The sequence below is a fragment of the Neofelis nebulosa genome, chromosome 18 (genome assembly GCF_028018385.1).
Source record: "Neofelis nebulosa isolate mNeoNeb1 chromosome 18, mNeoNeb1.pri, whole genome shotgun sequence".
Taxonomy (NCBI): domain Eukaryota; kingdom Metazoa; phylum Chordata; class Mammalia; order Carnivora; family Felidae; genus Neofelis; species Neofelis nebulosa.
Genome location: NC_080799.1, coordinates 1,237,501 through 1,257,597, shown reverse-complemented (window position 1 = coordinate 1,257,597; position 20,097 = coordinate 1,237,501). Strand labels below are relative to the sequence as shown.

At 62.6% G+C, this 20,097-nt stretch overlaps 1 protein-coding gene and 2 long non-coding RNA genes across 3 annotated transcripts in view; 1 reads left to right on the top strand and 2 right to left on the bottom strand.

Annotated features, from left to right (window-relative positions):
* Positions 1-2,010, bottom strand: part of LOC131500734 (basic proline-rich protein-like) — a 62,099-nt gene extending 60,089 nt beyond the window's left edge. Inside the window, exon 1 of the mRNA XM_058710154.1 lies at positions 1,117-2,010. Within this exon, the coding sequence (XP_058566137.1) occupies positions 1,117-1,559 (443 nt within the window). The 5' untranslated portion in view covers positions 1,560-2,010. The remainder of the gene's footprint in view (positions 1-1,116) is intronic.
* A 13,288-nt stretch (positions 2,011-15,298) lies between these two features.
* Positions 15,299-20,097, bottom strand: part of LOC131501048 (uncharacterized) — a 16,032-nt gene continuing 11,233 nt past the window's right edge. The window contains exons 2-3 of the long non-coding RNA XR_009256603.1: positions 17,093-17,785; positions 15,299-15,559 (exon numbers count right to left, since the gene is read on the bottom strand). This is a non-coding gene — a long non-coding RNA (uncharacterized LOC131501048). The remainder of the gene's footprint in view (positions 15,560-17,092; positions 17,786-20,097) is intronic.
* The window catches only part of LOC131501049 (uncharacterized), a 980-nt gene continuing 166 nt past the window's right edge, over positions 19,284-20,097 (top strand). Inside the window, exons 1-2 of the long non-coding RNA XR_009256604.1 lie at positions 19,284-19,649; positions 19,872-20,097. The exon at positions 19,872-20,097 is cut by the window's right edge and continues 166 nt beyond it. This is a non-coding gene — a long non-coding RNA (uncharacterized LOC131501049). The remainder of the gene's footprint in view (positions 19,650-19,871) is intronic.

The following is a 20,097-nucleotide window of genomic DNA, read 5'->3' as shown; positions in this document are numbered from 1 at the left end:
CCCAGGAACCCCACACCCGTTCAGCGGAGGAGGACTCGCTTGGGGAATGTTCGCCCATCGCGCCAATCTGGCCCCGGCCCCCCCGGACTGACAGGGCGGCCACAGGCCACACCGTGCAGTTTGGGACGAGAAAAAGTTGGGGGGGGCGACACCCCGAGGCCGGGATGGAAAGAGTGGGAGGAGAGCGGGGAGGGGGGCGTGGAGGGTAGAGCGACAGGATAGGGACGCTGAGAGCTGGGAAGGGAGCCAGTTCGGGGCCTGGGGTCCCGCCCCACCCCGCAGCCAAGCCCAGCTTCGCAGCTCCCCGGGCCTGGAAAGGTTCGGGTCACAGGAGCCTATTAATAGCCGCGAACCGGGTCCTTCCCGCGGGCTCGGCATCTACGGGCAGGGCCAGGCGAACGGAGTGTGTGTCGGGGGTGGGGGGGGGTCCTGCAACACCCCCTCCAGGGCTCCAGAGGCGCAGGGCGCAGCGCTGCTTCCCTATCCTGCCTGCGCGGAGGCTAGGCGCCCTCCGTCTACTCCTTGCCCGCCCTCTACTCTAAGATGGGGCTCCAGGTTGGGGGGGGGGGCAGTCCCCGGGCCAACTTGGGGCGCCCCGGCTACCACCACGCACTCGCAGGCAAGACCACTCCGTCCCCCCTCCCCGTCCCTGCCCAGCCCGCCCTTCGCTCTCACAGCGCTCAGGAAAGTTTCGGGGTCCCCGAGGCGCCTCCTAGCCCGAGGGGTCCGGAGTCCCGGGCCTTCGGGCCCGCGGCGTCGGGGAGGGAAGTTTGTCCGGCCGGCGCCCGGCGACCGCTAACTTCGGGTGCGCCCGACTCGGAGCCCTGGGTGTGGGGGGTGCCCCGAAACCGCGGACTCAACGCGCCGCAACCGAAGCCACACGGGCGGGGGGGAGTCGGCCCCGGCGCGGACGCCCCGGACAGGGCGCGGGGGGCCGGAGCGGCCAGGGCGCTGAGAGCCGCGGGGGGACCCCGCGCCCGCCCCCACCGCCGCCGGGGAGAGCCTCCTCCCCGCCTGCCCCAGGGGCGGGGACCCGCCAGCTCCGCGGCTGCGGCAGAGGGGACCCCCGCCCCCGCAGCCCCCGCGCAGCTCCCTCCCCCACCGGCCCCGTCCTACCTGGGCCCGTGTGCGGGCCGGGGGCTGGCGCCACCGTCGCGGGCGAGCGGAGCGCGCGCGCCCAGATCCCCGGAGCGCGGCGGTGGCGGCGGCGGCGGCGGCGGCGGCGGCTTCCCCTCCTTCCTCCTCCTCTTCCTCCGCCGGGCTCGCTGGCTCCAGACAGATCTCCTCCCCCTCGCGCCCTGCCCGCCCCTCCCGGAGCCCGCCGGGCTGGGCTCGGCCTGCGACCGGGAGCGGAGCGGAGCCGGCGGGAGCCGGGCTGCGGCGCTCACTGCGTCAAGCGCGGGGCGAGCGCGGGGCGGCGGCGGGGACCGCGCGCTGCGAGCCCGGGGCCGGCCGGGCAGGCGGGGCGGCTCGGGCTCGGGCTCGGGCTCCGGCTCCGGCTCCGGCTCCGGCTCGGGCGCGGTGTCGGCGGCCGCGGCAGCGCCGAGGTTGTAGCACATTCTTTCTGAGCGTGATCGAAGGTTTCCTGTAGGAGCCGGAGCGGGGAGGGCTGGAGGAGGGGCGGGGGACGCGGGCGGGGGCGGCCGGAGGGCGGGCGGCGGCCTGGCTCCGCACGTCGGTGGACGGGGGGGTGTCCGGAGGTGGCCTCGGGAGGGGAAGTTGGACCGCGGGGGCGGCGAGGGGAGCCGGGAGGCAGCCTCGCCCGCTCCTCGGGGTCCGCCCCGCGCGCCCCCGCCGCCGCCCCAGGCCACCGTTTGGAGCAGAAGCCCCCGAGGTCTAGGAGACGAGACTTTGGGAGGCGACGGGAGGTGGGCACCTGAGGCGGGGGTGTGCACGCGCGTGCGGACACGGCCGTGTGCACACACGCCCGCGAGCCGCGTGAAAGTTGACCTGAAGTCAGACCCTGTGTGGGCGCGCGCGTCCGCGAGTGCAAATGCACAGCCCTCAGGGGCGCGCGTATCCGGGGACGAGGAGGGCTCGGCACGTGGGGGGCGGGGGTGAGGGGGGTGGTCCGGCCCTCGGGCACTCGCCCTCCCCCAGATCGTTGACACCCCCACACCCACCCCGCCCCTTGCTCGCCACCCCCTTCGGCTGCGGAGAGGGTGGGGGCGTGGGATCAGCCAGGCCCCTTCCGATTCCCCGAGCGTTCCGTTTGGCGGACTCCCCTCCCACCGATCCCCCTTCCCCTTCCTTCGTCTCCCGAATCCCCGGGGATCCGAAATCCCTCCGCCGGCCTCTACAACGGGTTCTAAAGCCGCAGCGCCCTAGACGCCCCGCACCCGCACCCAGCGGCCACACCGCCCGCCGGCGGCTCCCACTGCCCACCGCCCCTGCCCCGGCATGCGGCTGGCGCGGTGGGTAGAAATCCCAAACCAGGCTCAAGAGCGCCCCCGCCCGGCACGGCCTGCGCGCCGCTTTCCGAGCCGCCGCGTTGGAACTGCGGAGTGGGTGCCCGGGCGGGCGCGGGGCGCGACCCCCGGATCCCGCCCCCGGCGCTGCGCCCCTGCCGCCGGGTCCTGCCCCCGCCAGCGAAGGGAGGCCGAGGCGGCTGGGTGGGCTGCGCACCTGGGAGCGCGCGCGCCGCAAAGGGGAGGGGGCTGCAGGAGGGCGAGGGAGTTTGCCCTGGGGTGCCCTTCCCTCCCGGAGGAGGCCCCGGGCTGGCGGAAGTGGCGCGTGAGGCTTCGAGCCGCCGTTCGAACCGAAGGCTGTCCCGCCCGAGGAAGGGCGCTGCGCTCTGGTCCCCGGTCCGGTCCGGCGGCCTCTCCGCAGCCCATAAACTCCATCCAGCCCGCGGCGCCCAGCGCCCACCCTCCGCGCTCCTCCCAACCCTCCCTCCCCCCTCCCCGCCAAATTTGGTGTCCCTGCAGGCGAACGGGGGAACCGATACACCAAAGGGGGACGGTGGTGAAGGAGATGACACCACCTTTCCCCTGGACTCCTGGGCCAGAGGAGGACGGTCAGGGACGGAGCCGCTGTCTGGGACTGTGCAGTCCTTGAGTCGGTGCGCAGGGGCACTCAGACCTTCTGGGGACGGGAGGTGGGGCAGAGGCTGGCCTCGGGGTCTCTCTCGCCCGGGGCCTTAATGCAGGTGCGCGGCCCCTTTGTAGCCTAGGCCGGCCTGGAGCCCCCTTTCCCGTGACCTCTCTCCCCAGCACGCCAGGGCCTTGAAAGTCCGGGACCTGCTTCCCCAGGGGCAGCTCTCCTGCCGGACTTTGAGACCTTTGCTGCGTTTCACCCCTAACTCCCTCCCCAGCTCCGGGAGATGCTGAAGTAGGCCCTCGTTTTTTCTGAGAGGGCAGAGCTGGGCTGCTGCAACCCCCCAACCACCAGAAGTTGCCCAGCTTCCACTGCTGCTGTAGCCAGTTGTCAGGGTGTCCTGCCCCCCATGCCCCCAGATCAAACGCACGCCAGGGCCACACCTCGCCCTCACACATGCGGGCACACCCGCGTGCAATTGTAAAATTCACCTCCACGTGTCAAGCATGTGCTCACTGCGTGCCTCAATGCAGTCCCCGCAGCCACCTTACAAGCGAGTCCCATTAACAGCTCCCATTTGCCGGGAGACCAGGAACTGGGTCAACAAGATTCTTTTGGTTAAAACAAAGCAGCCACCATCTCAAGATTCAGCCCAGTGCTCTTTGGGGTGGAGGCAGGCTGGGCAGAGAGGGCCCTGGGGCTCTGGGGCTACTGGGCTCCGTGCCCAGGCCCCGGGTCGCCCTGGGACGCCCCAGCCAAGTCGTGGCCGCTCCTGAATCTTCCACCGTGCTGTGAGCTAGCTCGGGGAGGGGGGGGGGGGCAGGACAGTGTGACTCACCTATGGGTCCCCGTGCCACACGCCGGACCAGCACAGAGGGTGTGACCGAGCACGTTTCCAGAATAAAGGAGGACCCGCCACAGGTGTCTACACCCCTGTGGTTGACTCTTCTCTCCTCTAAGGATGGCCCGGCTGGAAGTAACTGACCCAGGCTGGTCAGTCAGTCACCTGAGGGTGTGCCTGGACGTGGGGGAGGGGCACAAGTATCTGGAATTCATGTAGATGAGACCCCTCCCCAAACAGACCCTGAAAAATGGTACTCAGAGAAAAACAGTGACAATCTCTTCCCGTGCCCAGAATTTCACAGTAACAACAAACGCCCAGAGAATCTATAAAAGAAGGAACGTCCCAGCTTCCAACCCGAGCAAACAGCCAATATCCCCATATATAAAGAGCTCTTACAAATCAAGAAAAATACCCGAGGGGAGAAACTGGACAGAGGTTATGACGGACGTGCCCAGGTGAGCCCCAGCCGTCCGATGCCATCTCCGGGTATGTTTCTAGGGGGAAGAAACAAGGGACAGATCAGCACACAGTACTTTTGGGGTTTTTTTTACATTTGTGTACAAAAGGGTTATAACAAAATATTTCCTTTGTCTGTGTGTGCCTAGACCAAACTGAACTAAAAAACAACCGTGCCTCCTGTAGGGTAACTGGGGGGCTGGGAGACACAGAGAGGAGGGAGGGAAGGGCTTTATTTGAAGTAGTTATTAATGTATTCTTTGTTGACAGTGAAATCCCCCGTTCTTAAGGGGTTGGTTCTATGAGTTTTTGGCAAGGGTACACATCTGTGAAATCACTCCCCCTATCGAGATATTGAACGTTTCCATCACCCCAGAAAACGAGAGTGGCGTTTCACTGTGCACTCATTTGAATTTTGTACAATGCGCATGTACATTGCCTTTCGCCATAAATGTAAATATGAACGTTACAATGAAAAATGGCTTCATTTCTGTCATCTCATCTGGTCCCCACAGTGCCAAAGGAAGGCAAATCGTCCCGCCCCGTTTTACAGACAAGACTGAATGCCGTGAGCTGGCCGAGACTTGACCAAGGAATCCCCGGAGGGCACGTCAGGACTTGGACACAAGGCTTTTTTCCTGAACACCTTTATTGGGGTATAATTTACGTACTGTACAATTTACCCATTTACAACGTAGGATTCGACAGGTTGTAAGATAATACATCACGGAGTTGTGCGACCATCGCCACTGTTCACGTTTAGAACATTTCACCCCCAAAGGCACCCCCCTGTCCCCGTGAGCAGTTACTACCCCCTCCCCACCGCCACCCTGGGCAACCGCTAGCCTACTTTCTGTCTCTTTGGACCTGACTGTTCCATATCTTTCATACCAATGGAATCATATAACATGTGGCCTTTTGTGAGTGGCTTAGTTCACTCAACACTCTAATTTTTGAGATTCTCTATACACGGGAGCACATATCACGATTTCATTCCTTTATTTATTTATTTATTTATTTAGTTTATTTATTTTTTGAGAGAGAGAGGGAGAGAGAGAGCAGGAGGGGGCAGATAGAGAGGAGAGCAAGGGTCCCAAGCAGGCTCCGCACTGTTGACACAGAGCCCGACGTTGGGCTCGAACTCACCAACCGTGAGATCATGACGGGAGCCGAAATCAAGAGCCGGACTCTTAACCGACTGAGCCACCCAGGCGCCCCTCGATTTCGTTCCTTTCAATTGCCTACGAATATGCCGTCTCATGGATAAATCACCTTTCATCGTCCATTTACCAGTGCATGAACATTTGGGTGTTCCCCCTTCTGTGACATTAAAGTGTGTTGCTCCAAACGTTCACAAACAGGTTTTTGTGTGAACTTATGCTTGCGTTTCTCCTGGGAACGTACCTACGAGTGCCACCGTCGGACCATGTGCTGTCTGTCTGTGTAACATCTTGGAGAACTCCCCAGCTGTTCTCCAAAGTGGAGGCCACTCTGTATACTCCCATCAGCACGGCACGAAGTTTCCATATTTCTGCATCCTCACCAACATTTGTTATTATCTGTCTGATTCTAGCCATCCTGGTGGGCGGGAAGCAGTGCCTCTCCTTGTCTTCATTTGCATTTCCTCAATGGCTAATAACGTTGAGCACTTTTCATGGGCTTTTTTGGAGAAATGCCTATTCAGGTCCTTTGCCCGTTTTAGAAATGGGACTATTCATCTTTTTATTGTTGAGTTTTAAGAGTTCTTTATATATTCTAGACACGAATCCCTAATTAGATATATAATTTGCAAAGATTGTCTCCCTTCGTATGAGTTGTTTTTTTCACTTTCCTGTTGGAATTGTTTGCAGACAAAAGGTTTTAATTTTGACGAAGACCAATTTCTTTCCTTTGTTGCTTGTGCTCTCGGTATCCCATCCAAAAAGACGTTTCCTAAGATCGAGCTTTGCTCCTATGTTTTCTTCGAAGAGTTTTATAGTTTTAGCTCTTATATGTAGGTCTCTGATCCACTGAGCTGACTGTGTTAGATGGTGTGAGGTAGGGGTCCAGTCTTCCCAGCGCCATCTGCTGGAGAGACTGTTCTTTCCCTCACTGAATTGTCTTGGCGTCTTTGTTGAAAAGAAAGTGACCATAAGGAAAGTGGGGTTTTTTTCCTGCAGCCTCAGTTCTACCCCACTGACGTACATATAGGTCTATCCTTCCACCCCTCTGTCCACCCAGTACCACTCTGTCCTGATTACCGGAGGAAGTTTCGACCGTGGGACATGAGTCCTCTGGCTTTGTTCTTCTTTTTCTTAGATATTTTTTAATTATCAAAAAAATTTGTTTAATGTTTATTTATTTTTGACAGAGACAGAGTGCGAGTGGGGGAGGAGCAGAGAGAGAGGGAGACACAGAATCCGAAGCAGCTCCAGGCTCCAAGCTGTCCGCACAGAGCCCGACACGGGGCTCGAACTCACGAACCGTGAGATCGTGACCTGAGCCGAAGTCGGACACCTGACTGACTGAGCCCCCCCAGGCGCCCCTAGCCTTGTTTTTCAGAATTGCTTTGGCTCCTCCAGGACGCTATGCAAACCCCAGCTTGTGCCTCAGCCTCCCCCATCAGCACATGTGGCCTCCCTGATGCCTCAAGGGCTGAGGGACATTACCAGCAAAGTGCACACTTATTAAGCACCTACTGTGTGCCGGCACTTACTGCGTGTTAATTCTTTCACACCACGGCACACTACCGTCTGGCAGTCTGGAGGCCCGAAGTCAGAAATCAGGCTGTGGGCAGGGCTGTGCTCCACTGAGGGCTCCAGGGGAGGACCCCCCGCTCCTGGCGGCCGCAGGCAGTTCCCCGCATTCCGCGGCCCGTGCCGGCCTCTCCTCCCGCCGCCACTCCGTCTTCCTTCTGTGCGGGCCGGTCTCTGCGGCCAAATGCGGCCCCCCCTGCCCTTTGTTTAAGGACATCGGTCACATCGGATGAGGGCCCACCCTCGTGACCTCACCTCCACTCGCTGGGGGTTAGGACCCCAATACATCTTTTGGGAGGGGACCCAATTCGACCATAACAATCTCCATCCGGGTCACTCCAGCAGCCCTGAGACTCAACCTCGTTAGTCCCATTTTATAAAGGAAGCTCAGACACATCAAGCCCTTTGCCCAAGATCACACAGCCCGGGCACTAACATTCCCTACACAAGCTGGTGCTGCGCACGTCAGGAGGTTAACTCTGTCCCAGGTACCCGGGGTGGCCTCCAGGAGGAGGTGGCAATTGACTGGTCACAAAGGCACTGAGAGTCAAGTTATAGGGAAAAGCCCTGCCCCCGACCTCGGGGCACCCCCCTCGGCCGTTCCTCCTCTCTCTTGAGCAGGACTTCCTGGTGCCCCAGGGCAAGGCCGTGCGGTTGCCCAGGGACCCCTGCCCCCTGCAGACCCCAGGCTTCGTGTCCCCTCTCATTTCTGAGACTACAAGGGGGCCCCTCGTCTCATGTAATGCCGCTGTCCCTGCCCCACAGGTTTCCTGTCCTCCGGCCCCCTGGCCAGTTCCGGGACCATGAACTGACCTCTCCGTTCCGTCCACCTCAGCCCTGAATGTCTCCCCCTGATATGCACACTCGAGCCCAGAGACGCGAACTCACACTCCCTTCACTGTTTAGGACGGATCTGATATTTCAGTTCACGGTGCGTGGCTCCTGACCCCAGGCCGGTACCTCCGAGGAAACCGTTCCCACCCCTGACCTGCGGCCCCCTCCCCGAGAGATTGGTCACCACATGGAACAGCAGCAGCTCCAAAGAGTGGGCTGTGGGTCTGTGTGCTGGTCCTGTGCGGCCTGGAGACGCAAGACACATAGATCCAGCCGCGCCTGAGGCAGGTTCTAGAGATCCACAGGGCAAGAGTGGAGGCAGGGCCGCCAGTGCGCCCAGGACATCGGCTGCCTGAGCCCATCACTAGCAGGGCAGGAGGGATGCTCTGGGCCTCCCCAGCTACCCACCGATCGAGGCTCCCTCGTGCCGTGGCCGGGGTGAGCCTTCCAAAACCTCCTCACCGTTCTCAGAAGCAGCCCAAGCTCCTAGAAGGCCCACCGCGAGCATCCCCTGACCCGCTGCAGAGACAATCCTCCCGCGCCTTGGCCCTCTGCTCCCGCTGGGGCCTCTGTCTCGCCCCAGTTTGACCGGCTTGTCCCGCCCCTTTGTCCTCAGGACAAGCTTTGTGTCCTGAGCTGGTCCCGGTGCCCACGTGTGGCCCATCCCCTGGGCTGTGACTGTGGGGTCAGGGAGGGCCTTGCCGGAGCCCCCTCTGGGGTCCCCGTCCAGGGAAGGATGGAACGGGAGCCTGGGGTGGGGGTGGGCAAGCGGGTCCAGGGAGCAGGGGCCTTTCCCAGAGAAGGGGCCACCCCCCCCACCACACCCCACCTCTTGCTCCCAGGTCGGCTGTCCTTTCCCAGAGTGCCCCTCCCCTGCCCCGAAGGAAAGGCCACTTACTTGGAGCCCCCATCGTGATGGAAAGCCGGGCACAAGCAGGAAATCCTGGCCAGGCCAGCGCCTCCCTCCTCCCTGGCTGAGCCCCTCCTCTGGCCCCATCTGCGGGGCAGAAACACAGGAACAAGAGTCCAGGAGGTGGCCGACATCCACGGCCGCCCCCATCCCTGCACGGGCTCGGCTCAGGGCGCCCAGGCCCTGAGAGCCGCCTCCTGGTCGTGGGGCAGTGTTCAGACTACGGGGCTGGGATCTCTCCGGCCGCAAGCCCCTGACCCTGCCCGGAAGCGACTCTTGGAGAGATCACTTCCTGCCGGGCAGCTCTCGGACCCGAGTCCACGGCCTGGCCAGCAGTGCCGTCCGGCCCCTCGGCCTCGGTTAAGGCACCAATTAGTGCCAGATGCAGGATGCCTGTTGGGGGTCCACCCCGGGACCCCAGAGGTCATCTTGTCCACTGTTCCCTTCCAGGGCTTGTACCGCCCATAATTGCTTCTGGTAAAAATACTCTCCTTGTGATGCTGGCCTCTCTACTCCTCCTGCTCAAGCCTCCTCGCCCAGGGGGCATCAGGGCTTGCTTGATCTCCTTCGGTGTCGGGGAGCTCACCACTGCCCCTCCCCGGCAGCTCCTGGCTGTGTGCAGGTACCACCAGCTCTGTCTTGGGAAAGCTTGAGGCCCCTCCTGCCCCACATAGGGCGCCCCCTCCCGGCCCCCAGCCCGTCTCAGACACCGAGCCTCACGCCTCCTGGGGCGTGTCCTAGCCCCGGCCGCCCCCCTTCCACGTGCCCCCTCCCCGCCCCTTAGATCTCGGCAAAGGTCACACGGCCACCAGGAGCTCCTGGAGCTGACTTCTGGGGTGTCCCGGCTCCTCGGGCTTCATGGATGACAGCCTAAGGGCCAGGACCCAGCTGTATGACAGATCGTCATGTGGGCAGCAGACAAAGCACCTAGCCTGTGTGACACAAGCGAGATATCAAACGCCTCCCGGTGCCTCTTTATTGACTAGAAATGTTGTGCTTTGTGCCCCACCGTCTCCCGCCTAACGGGCCGGACGCAGAGCTGGAGGGCAGGCGGACGGCTCTCAGGCAGCCCAGCGAGCTCTAGGCCGGGGGCCCGACGTGGCCTGGGGGGTCCTGCTTCTCCCCAGTGCCAGCGGCCCCCGGATCCACCTGACGGGGGGAGTGTCCCTGTCCCCTGTCTTCCTGGCCCACTTTCCCTTCCCCTCCCGTTGTGGGTCCAGCAGGACACGATTACTCCTCGAAGAGGCCACAGGCAGAGAGGGACTTGCTGAAGGCCGAAATAGGGATGGGAGCGCCCGGCCGGGTCCCCCAACCTGAGGAAGGCTGTGGACCTCGACCCGGACGGACGCACGGGCGCACAGGCTCGCTGCAGTCACAGGGGTGTGGGGGACCCGTGGCAGGAAGACACCCCCCCCTCCCAGAGGCCACCGGAGAGCGAGCATCCTGAGCGGGACTTCCGGGCGGGGTCCCCGGGGGCCCCAGTGTCTGCCGCCTCCCCACGCCTGGGCCGGGGACACCAGGGCCCCTGTGTCTGTCCCTGTACCGGGCCCTCTGCAGCTGTCCGCTGGCTTCTCCTCGGCTGGCCTGGTACCCCAGGGACCGCACTGAGCCAGAAACGTCTGGTCTCAAAGGAAGCTTGGAGGAAACGCACGTTAAGCTAAATGAAGGACCATTTCTTCTTCCAGAATAGCTGGGGCCGCGCGCGGCCGACAAGCCTGGGGCTTGGGAGCCAGTCGAGGCACGCGCAGACGGTAATTAATAAAAATGGGTAATGATAGACCATCTGTCCCAGCCTGTGCTCCGTGGTGGGGCCACGCCGAGCCCTCATTAGGCATTCCTCTGCTGTGTCCCCACAGATGTCGGCGGTGGCCGTGTGGGTCCCGTGGGAAGACGAGGCTGGACAAATTTAGGCAAACAGCATGGAGTGGGCTGGGCCTCCGCTACGGAGCTCACGCAGGGTCAGCCTGAGCAAGACCCACAGACAAGGGACCTCCATCTGTCCTCCGCCCGGGAAGGGCAGACCGCGGCGAGGCGGGCCTGGTCCCCGCTTGCTGCCCGGGTGACCTTTGACAAGCCTGAAACGCTCCTTTGCTCCCCTTGCACCCGATACGGTCAGGGCACAGCCCCAAGGACAGGGGTCAGGGTGTGCACTTGGAAGCACAGGAATGAGGGTTCAGGTCTCCCCGAGACTTGAATGTGCTCACGCGCAAGGCCTCACGTGCAAGGTCTCGGGCACGTCGCAGAGGCCGTGGCTCACGGAGCCCCCGGAGTTGGAGACGCAGGTGAAGCCCCCAGGACAAAGTCCGCACGCAGCTGAATGAATGGACCTGCCGAGGGAGCCCCGGGTCCTGGAACTTTCCAGAAGGTGCTGGGCAGGGTCCGTCCTTCCTGACGATTCCGGACACCCTATCTGCTCCTGCCACAGCCCCCTCCAGATGAGGCCTGCGGCCCAGAACTGCCCATGGCCCCAGAGGAGGGTCCATCCAGGGGGCAGATGGGGCTGCACCCCCAGAGAGGCATGGGGACCCCACATGCCCACAGCTGATGGCCCGGTGGGAGCCAGGTAAGCAAAGAAGGAGACACGGGGAAACGGGGTTTGGCACAGGCAGAGGAAGAGCCCGTGGGGGCCTGGAGCCGGCGGTGGGCTTGATCTCGGGCACTTGGCGGGCATGGGCCAGGGGGCTGGCTGGAGACGCCCACAGCAGCGCTCGGCCTGCCCGGCTCCCCCAGCCGGGGCCGCTCCGGACGACCGGCCAAGAGCCTTCAGAGTGGCGCTCTCTTGCTCGGGCCCGGGTGGCTCAGCCTTGAACGCGGTGGGCAGGCGTGCACAGAGAGGGACACTGAGGCACAGAGCTGAGCGGTCTGCTCAAGGTCATGCGGCATGAGGAGCAGAGTCCGGGTCCCTGCAGGCGGTCCTGGCCTGGAGAGGGAAGGTCCCAGCTCGCCCTACTCCCTCCCGCCCACCGCTGCATTCCCTCCCCCGCCGCACCTGCAGCCTCCCCGTGAGGGCCCCAGGCCCACCCCCATCTTGCCTGTCCCGAGGGACCCCCAGCTGAGCAGGACCTGGCTGCAGGTGTGCAGGGCAGCGGGGACACCTGACCCCAGGCCTCTCTGGTTACAGGGAACCCAAGCCTGGCCTGGTCCGCCCTCCAGGAACCTGAGCCTCCGGGTTTGTCTCCACACAAAGGAGTTCTCAGGACATGGAATCAGAGAGAAATTGTTTGCTCCTGGGGCGGTGATCCTGGCTGAACCCTCTCGGGGCCAGAAGGGCCCTGGAGGTCAGAAGGGAAACTGAGGGCCAGGGAGGGGCTAGCCCTCACATGGGGGCGGGGGTTGAGGCCAGCACGGAGATGGGAGCCTGGCTCTCCTGACCACACCAGGGATCCTTTCCACGCGGGGGTCTCCTTGGACCAGAGGCCCCCGTCAGGCGGCCAGGCGATCCCTGTCAGTGGAGAGACGGGCCGTGGGGAGTCTGGGAAAGCGACAGAGGGCCCAAGGTCAAGGGGATAGAGAGGAGGTACCTCATTATCACCGTGAATATTCATGTGAGTATATGAATATTCTCTGCTACCACTGGTTTGGGGGAAGCTGAGGGGTGGGGCAGACCCCACCTCTCACCCCTCAGATCAACCTCGGAACCCGCGACGGTGGCCCTGGGCTTTGGAGCCCGTCCACCAGCCGACCCAGCGGGGCCCCCTCTCCAAGGATCACCAGGGAGCAGGGGCCAGTGTGGCAGGGACACGTTGCCTCTCCCTGCCACGAACTTGGGCTCCAGAGCCCAGCTGGTCACAGACACCTGAAGACAGGTCTGACCTCTCCAGGTGACTGGCAAGCAGCTGGGAGGAACTGGGGAGAGGCCGACGCTGCTTGAAACGGGCTCCCCTGGGGGCCCACGGGGAAGGGACATGTCCCACCTGCGGTGGAGGGAACCCAGAAAAGGAAATGGAGGAAGGCTCAGAGAGGGTCAATGACTCACCGAAGCCACACAGCAAAATCAGAGGAAAGCCCAGGGCTGCATCCTGGGGCGGGGAGGGGGGGGGGGGGGCTGGTGTGCAGGAAGGTGACCTATGAGCTGGCTCCTACCCCAGAACAGGCACGTAGCTCTTGTCAGCAGACCCGCAATCGGTGTTTGTTGAATGAAAAGCTGATCTACAATCCTGTCTATGTTTGTCTCTATTTAAAGATGGGGAACCAGGGTGCCAGGAGTTGGGGGGCTCAGCTGGCTGAGGTTCAAGCTCTTGATTTCCAGCTCGGGTCACGACCTCATGGTTCGTGGGTCTGAGTCCCTCTGCACCATCAGTTCGGAGCCTCCTTGGGACCTTCTCTCTCCCTCTCTCTCTACCCCTCCCCTGCACATGCTCTCTCTCTCTCTTTCAAAATATATACATAAAACTTTAAAAAAAATAAACAAGTAAAGATGGGGAAACTGAGAGTCAGCAATGAAGGGACCCGCCCAGGTACCACTGGTAGGGTGTGGGGGACCAGCAGCCTTTGCTTTGTGGGGAAACGTGTGCAGGCCGGACAGGGGTCTGTGCAGCCTGCCTCCTCTGTGACCTCGGTCCCCCATGAAGCAGAGCTCAGCAGAAGCCCAGGGCCTGGGGAGCGGAGGGGGCAGGGGAGGGGAGGGCCCGGACCTTGGCCCCGAAGCCACCCTCCAGCCCAAGTGCGCGCACACACACGCACCCCGGTCCGAGTGGGTGACAAGGCAGGCGGGAAGCCACGTAGATAAGAAATGAAATGAGAAGGCTGACAGTCAGTGGGAAAGAAAAATAATCATAAATGATGGTTTTTATTAAAAAAAAACTTCACCGGGAAAATGTATGCTCCTTCCAGCAGCCCAGAAAGAGCCCAAAATGTAATAAGGGGGAAGAGAGGAGAAGGAGAACGGAAAATTAAAATCATGAAAGTAGCCCGAGAAGATCTCCTGATTTCTGCTGGGAGCGCACGCACAGAGGGAGCGGGGAGGAGCGCGGGAAGGACAGAGGGAGGAGGGGGAGGGTGCCAGTGTTGTGTGAAGGGATAAACATTATTCTGCAACCAAAATAGCAAGAGCAGCGGCAGGAGGAGGGACAGATAATCTATCACGGAGCAGTGATGGATGTCCCTGCTGCAGCCAGAGGCCGGGGGAGCCCGGGGTCCGAGAGGGTGGGTGGGCGGGCAGAGGGCTGCCTCTGACGGCCCAGGGCAGAGGCCGCAGCCCAGCTGGAGACATAGCGTCTGTGCCAGAAGGGACCTTGAGGGCGTGTGGAGTCCGATCAGAAGGAGAGAAGGGAAACAGGCCCAGAGAGGGGAGGCCGGCCCCGAAGCCACCCAGCAAGCTAGTGTCAGGGTGAGGCAGCAGCCGATCCTGCCCCCTCGCCGCGTCGTGTCCTGCGTGGGGAAGCGGCACCCCAGCCCTCAGGGGGGCAGGGCCGCGGATCCAGGCTGGGATTGCTTCCGAGCCTGGAATCAGCCCCCCGAGGGGGCTGCGTCACCTCACAGCCCGGAGCAGAAGGGGTGTGTGTGTGTGGAGGGCCTGGCCGGGAGTGGGGGTGGGGGGCATGTGTGGCGACGGGAGTTGGGAGGGGCTCCAGCTGGGCTCCCTCCGTGTCCCGCGGGAGAAGAGGACCCCCGGATCTGGACCCCGTGCATCTCCAGCACCAGCGGGCACCTGCCCCATGTCTGGCCCAGAAACTAATGTCCAGGTCCAGCTGAGCTCGCAGGGTGGCGGGAGGGCCAGGGTGCTCGGGGCCCAGTGACTCCGGGCCTCTCCTCACCCTCCCGGGACCTCGGGGGGGGCGGTGGCCGTGGCTGCAGCATCACCACCCTCCCCGACGGGCGCTGTGGGGGCACCGGCCATCTCCCTGCACCCCGCTGTCTGCCCTGCTCAGCGGCACACCTGAGACCCCGTGTGGAACAGGTGGACAAAGAGGGGGCAGCTAGACAGGCCCCCTCTAGAGAGCTCTAAAGCGAATCAAGAGACAGAGAAACCGGACAAAGTAATGAGACCAAAACAGAGAGATCCCCCCAGAACCCCCAGCTGTCCAGGACCCCCCCTTCCTGGGGCTCCTTCCCCTTGCCGCCTTGGGGCCCACATCTACATGGACCCCCCACCTCCCAAGATTTCTAACCCCCTACCCCCTAAGAAGCCCAAATCTTGCCTTCCCAGGACCAACATTTTCTAGGATCCCCATCTCCAAACTCCCCAAGACTTGCCCTGTCTCAAGACCCCACCTCCTGAGGACCCCACCTCCCCAGACCCTACCTCCCCAGACCCCGCCTCCCAGACCCCACCTCCCAGACCCCACCTCCCCAGACCCTACCTCCCCAGACCCCGCCTCCCAGACCCCACCTCCCAGACCCCACCTCCCCAGAACTTACCTCCCCCGGAACCCCATCTCCCCAGAACCCCATCTCCCTAGGACCCCTGCTCTCCCAGACCCCCTCCATGCACCTCTGTCCTCCCACCCTGGGGCTCCCTGCCTCCCTGGACCCCTCACCCAGTGCACCCTTCCCACCCCTACCGTCAAGGGCGGGACCTGTGGGGCCCTTTCCCTGCAAAGCCCCTATGCCTCCTACCTCCTTTGCTCTGAAATTAAAGGTGATCTCAACCCCCTTCAGGAAGGTTCGGTAGCAAACACCACTTGGCCTTCTTGTTGCTTTGACCAGAGCCGGGAGACTTTGCTTTCTGCACAGCAGGGGAGTGGCCGCAGCAGCTTTCGAGCTCTGGGCGCTGGACACGGCCCCGCCCCGGGTCCCCTCTGTCTGCAGCAAGAGAAAGGACATGGGGTTGGGGTCCCAGCGCCTGCTACACCGGAGAAACGGGGAGCAGAACGGGCCTCTTGGGTGGTCATGGGGTCAGCACCCGCCTGCCTGGGGGAGCCATGACCATGTTCAGCCCTGGGGAAGGAAGATCTACCCTACACACCCCACTGTGGCCATCCTGGGTGTGCGTGACCCCCTGACAGGGGGGTGCAGGGCAGCACCCCACCTCCCCAGCCGCCTGTGGGACGGGGGCTGGGGGGGTCACGAGGCACTTCATTCCTTCAGGCCCATGAGGCTGTTCCCGTGGGGTCTGCAGGCAGCTGGGCGCTAGGAACCGGGAAGGGCCTGCTTGTCCGAGGAGCTTTGCAGGGGAGGGGGGCAGGAGAAGGGGGCTGAGGGGTTCAGAGTGGAGGTTTGGGCTTCCCGAAGGTGGATTTCTATGCTGCTGAGTTTTGCCTCTGAAATTGGCAAAGGCTTTCTTGGTCCCAGGAGACCGGAAGGGAAGGAGGGAAGGGATGGGAGCCAGGCCAGAAAGGGGGGAAAGGGGGGGCGGGGCGCCTGGCCCCGAGGGGCTGAGGGCTCTCTCGGGCCCAGCTGGCCCGACTCCAGGTGTCCCCTGCACCCAGGACACCAGGGAGAACCCGGTGATCAGGCCAGCGGCTAGGAGGGCCTCTGCTCCCAGGCTCCTGAGCTTTGAGCTCTGCTCCTCTGAGGGATTTTTCATCAGATGCAAATGATTTCCTGCAGGGGAGGCAGCAAAGCCTCCTTCCACCCGAGCACCCCTGGCCCCAGGTCTCCAACTGCCCCCAGGGCTCTACGGAGCCAGCCCCAGATTGGGGGCCACCCCGGGGCCAGCCCCCACCCGGGGCCCCATCGGGAGGAGGGGTGGTGATGATGGAGGGCAGACAGGGAAGCTGGCCTGAGGTGGGGAAGGGCTTCCTTCCTGATCAGAGGGGGGACAGCCCTCGGCCGCCCCCACCCCGGCCCCAGGGCCCCTCCGTGTGACACCAAGCCCCCCCATCCCTCACATCCCCGAGGGTCGATTAAGATGTCTGGAGTTGATTAGATTCTGACACTGATGAAATCCAGAGGTAATTAGCAGAGGAAAAAAAGTTTTGATTAGTCCTCAGCATAATTCCCTGCAATTATTCAAAGTTCATGCCTGCAGGGGGTGGAATATCTCCAGGAATATTTATTTATATCAGGATTTTTTTCATCAACTTTGTGAAGCTAGTTAATCACCAGGCCTGAACTTGTTAACTCGGAGGCTTGATGGGGCCGAGCTGGGCCGGGGGGCCCCCGGGGCCCCCGTCACCCTCGGAAGAGAGAGTGGGGACCCCCCCCCAGCACATGGCTTGGGGCACGCCTGCCAGCTTGCTGGGTTTGTTGTCACCATCTCACTCACACGGGGTCTCGGCCATCGGATCCACGTGCCCAGCTCTGGAGCCACCGTTGCCCCAGCGCACACACAGACCCCACCACGGGGCCTTTGCCCGGGTCGTGTGCCCCCCAGGTGGTCAAGGAGACCCTTACCTGTGGCGGAAAGCCCAGGCCAGGCAAGGCTTCGTAGGCCCTGCTGCCGGACTAGAGGTGAAGGGTGACGTCTGAGGCCCTGCTTCCTGCCCTGGGCCCTGGAGCCACCTCGCAGGGCACCGTGGACCTGGAAGACAGATGTTTCAGGAAAGCCCCGGGGCAGGTTCGGGGACATCCTCTGGGGCTCCAGCTGGCCAGCTCACAGCCACATTCAGCGACTGTGAGCTCAGAGTGACGGCTTGGGTACTGGTCCACGTCACTGTTTCCCGGATCACCTGGCTGGGACCTCCCGAAAGGACAATCATGGAGGAGGTGAAGGAGGGAGGGAGTCTGGTAACGACCCGGAAACCCAACATTGAAGGAAAAGGGGTTTGACTGTCAGAAAAGCGCCTCAGCCTCTGATGAAGGGGAATGAGGCCAGGGCCGCCCCCCACCCCGCTCCCAGGCAGCCATGGGGCCGCCCCCCGCCCCCCACTCCTCAAGTCCACGAGCTCAGGCCTTCTCTATGTCCAGTCGCCTCGGGAACCGCAGCATGTGGAAAGCTAACACAGGGTGTCTCAGTCCCATCTGTCTGCAGAGGCCGGAGGGCAGAGCCCCGGGCAGGGCTGGTCCCCTTGGGGAGCTGTGGGCTGGGTGAATCCGGGGTCCTTTCTGCCGCAGAGCCCAGGGTCCACGCGTGTGCCGACCGTGGTTCTAAAAAAGGCCACAACGCCACTTTCCCGTCCAGCCAGGCCTTCCAGAACCCGGCCACTGCCCCGCTGAGAGGCGGAGTCTGTCCCCGCCTGCGTTTGGGGGCATCTGCCACGTGGCATGGCCACGACATGCTCTGTGATTTCTGAGGCTGGGTCACACAGGCCGATACAATTGCCACCTGGCTGTCTCGGGGACACCTGCCATGGGAACCCCGATGCTTATTCTTTGGAAGCCCAGGCCCCGCAGAGAGGCCCACAGGCAGCCCAGCCTGAGTGCGTCCCGGGGAACCTGCCCCATCCTGTGCCTTCCGGCTCGTGCCCAGCCCTGCCGGCGTGGCAGATTCGAGAGCGGAATGAACCATGGTTTCAAGCCACCGAGTCTGGGCCGTCAGCACGTGGACCCCGCTGGCAGCCACCCTGCCCCCCCCGCCCCCCAGCCCGGCCAGAGCGGCTCTGGGGAGGACACAAGGCCACGACCGCTCTGCCTCCTTTCGGGCAGCAGAGAGACTTCTGTCCTCACTGAGAACTGAGCGCCAGCCCTCCCTCCTCACCCCTGTCAAGGCTGCCTGGAAGACATGGGCCTCAGCGTCAGGTGACTCTCTTTTCGGATTAATTTAGCCCGAACCAGCACGAGCTCTCAGGCAGACACTGCCAGCTAGGTTCTAATGCTGAGCTTTATTAGCTGGGTGGTTCGGGGAGGGGCATCTGTGACCAGTCTGCCCGGTTAACGCTGCCCTAATCCAGCCAAGAGGGAAGCTTGGAAACTCCCCCTCTTTCCCCGAGAAGGCGGTTCAGCAGCAAAGTGTGGGCTCCTCCGAGAAGGGGGGAGCACAACAGAAGGAGGCACCGGGCGCCCGGCAGGGGCAGTGAGAGGCCTGGCTTGCTGGGTCCAGCGTGGACAGGCCGAGCGAGGCTGACCTCCCCAGGGGCCTTCTCAGGCCTGGCCCTGCCTGGCCCTCAGAGCCTCAACCTCTCCCAGGCAGGCCTCCCGCCTCCAGGACTCCCCTAGACGCCTCCCCCAGACAGGCTGGCCGCACAGCAGCACAAAAGGTCAGCGGACATGGTCTCTGTTTCCCACTCCGCCACCAGGCCCGGCCCTGAATTGCACAGACGCTCCGGGGGCTGAGTCCTGGGCCGGGTGCTGGTATGCAGAGTCGGGGGGAACACATGGGGACGTGGCACCTGCAGGCGGATGTCTTGCGGGCCAGGCTTCCCAGACCCTCCGTAACAGGCGTCGCTGCATTTTCGAGTCCTCTGCACACCTTGCTCCTGGCTGACCCAGAAGTGACCCCCTTCATTCTTGGCTCTGGCCTTACTCTTTGGGGCTGGGGTTGGACCTCTCTTCCGGGAGGCCTTCCTGGGCCCCACCAGCCCCGGAGGCCCAGCTCAGGGCATAACAATGACCACAGTGACTCACAAAGCCCCTACCTCAGCCCCTTTGTGGGGAAAACGGGAACGTCTCAGGAGCCCATGAGCTAAATGTGTGCAAAACTCTGCCGTAGACGGAAGTTCTTTGGAAATGCCAAAGTGCTTTGAGATCCAGAAAGCACATCACTAACCACAGCAGCCAACCTCCAAGATGGCCTCCAGAGACCCTCCCTGCTAGTATTTACAACCTCATATGGCCTCTTCCGACTCCAAGTAGCCTGGGCGACGACAGGATAGTGTGGAAAAGGCAGAGGGTGACTTCCCAGCGAGGCCACAAGAGGCAGGGACTTCCTCCTTGTGCCCGTGGGCCACCCATCCTGTCATGGAGATGCTCAAGCAGCCCATGGACACGGCCAGGTGAGAGGAGCTGGGGCCCAGCCAGCAGTGGCTGGTACTGATGCATGGGCCGCCTTGGAGGAGGGGATCCTCTGCCCCAGGTGAGCCTTCAGATGACACAGCCTCCCGAGAGACCCTGAGGGACCACCCAGCTCAGCCACTACCAACTAACTGGCCCCAGAAATTACGTGAGGTAACACACGCCGTACTAACTCACTAAACTGTGGGGTGATTTGTTACACGGCCGTAGCTAACTAGCACACAAGCCAATCACTTTGTAAACCAAAAATAACGCTAATAGCAATGGTGACGTGTCCTTGTAGGAGCCGTGGCTGGGGGCGCCTCCCGTGGGGGCCACCGTGATGGTGTCAGGCGGGGGCTTCCCTATGAACACAGGGTGCCAGCCTGGGTCTCACACACCAGCAGCCCCCAAACTTACTTGGATTTCCCATCAGCCGCCTTCCCAGAGCAGGGGCCAGATGAGGGGCTCGGAAGCCCCCTCCCTGCCTCCCCCCGATCCAATCATTGCCCCTGTTTGGACAGGGAAAA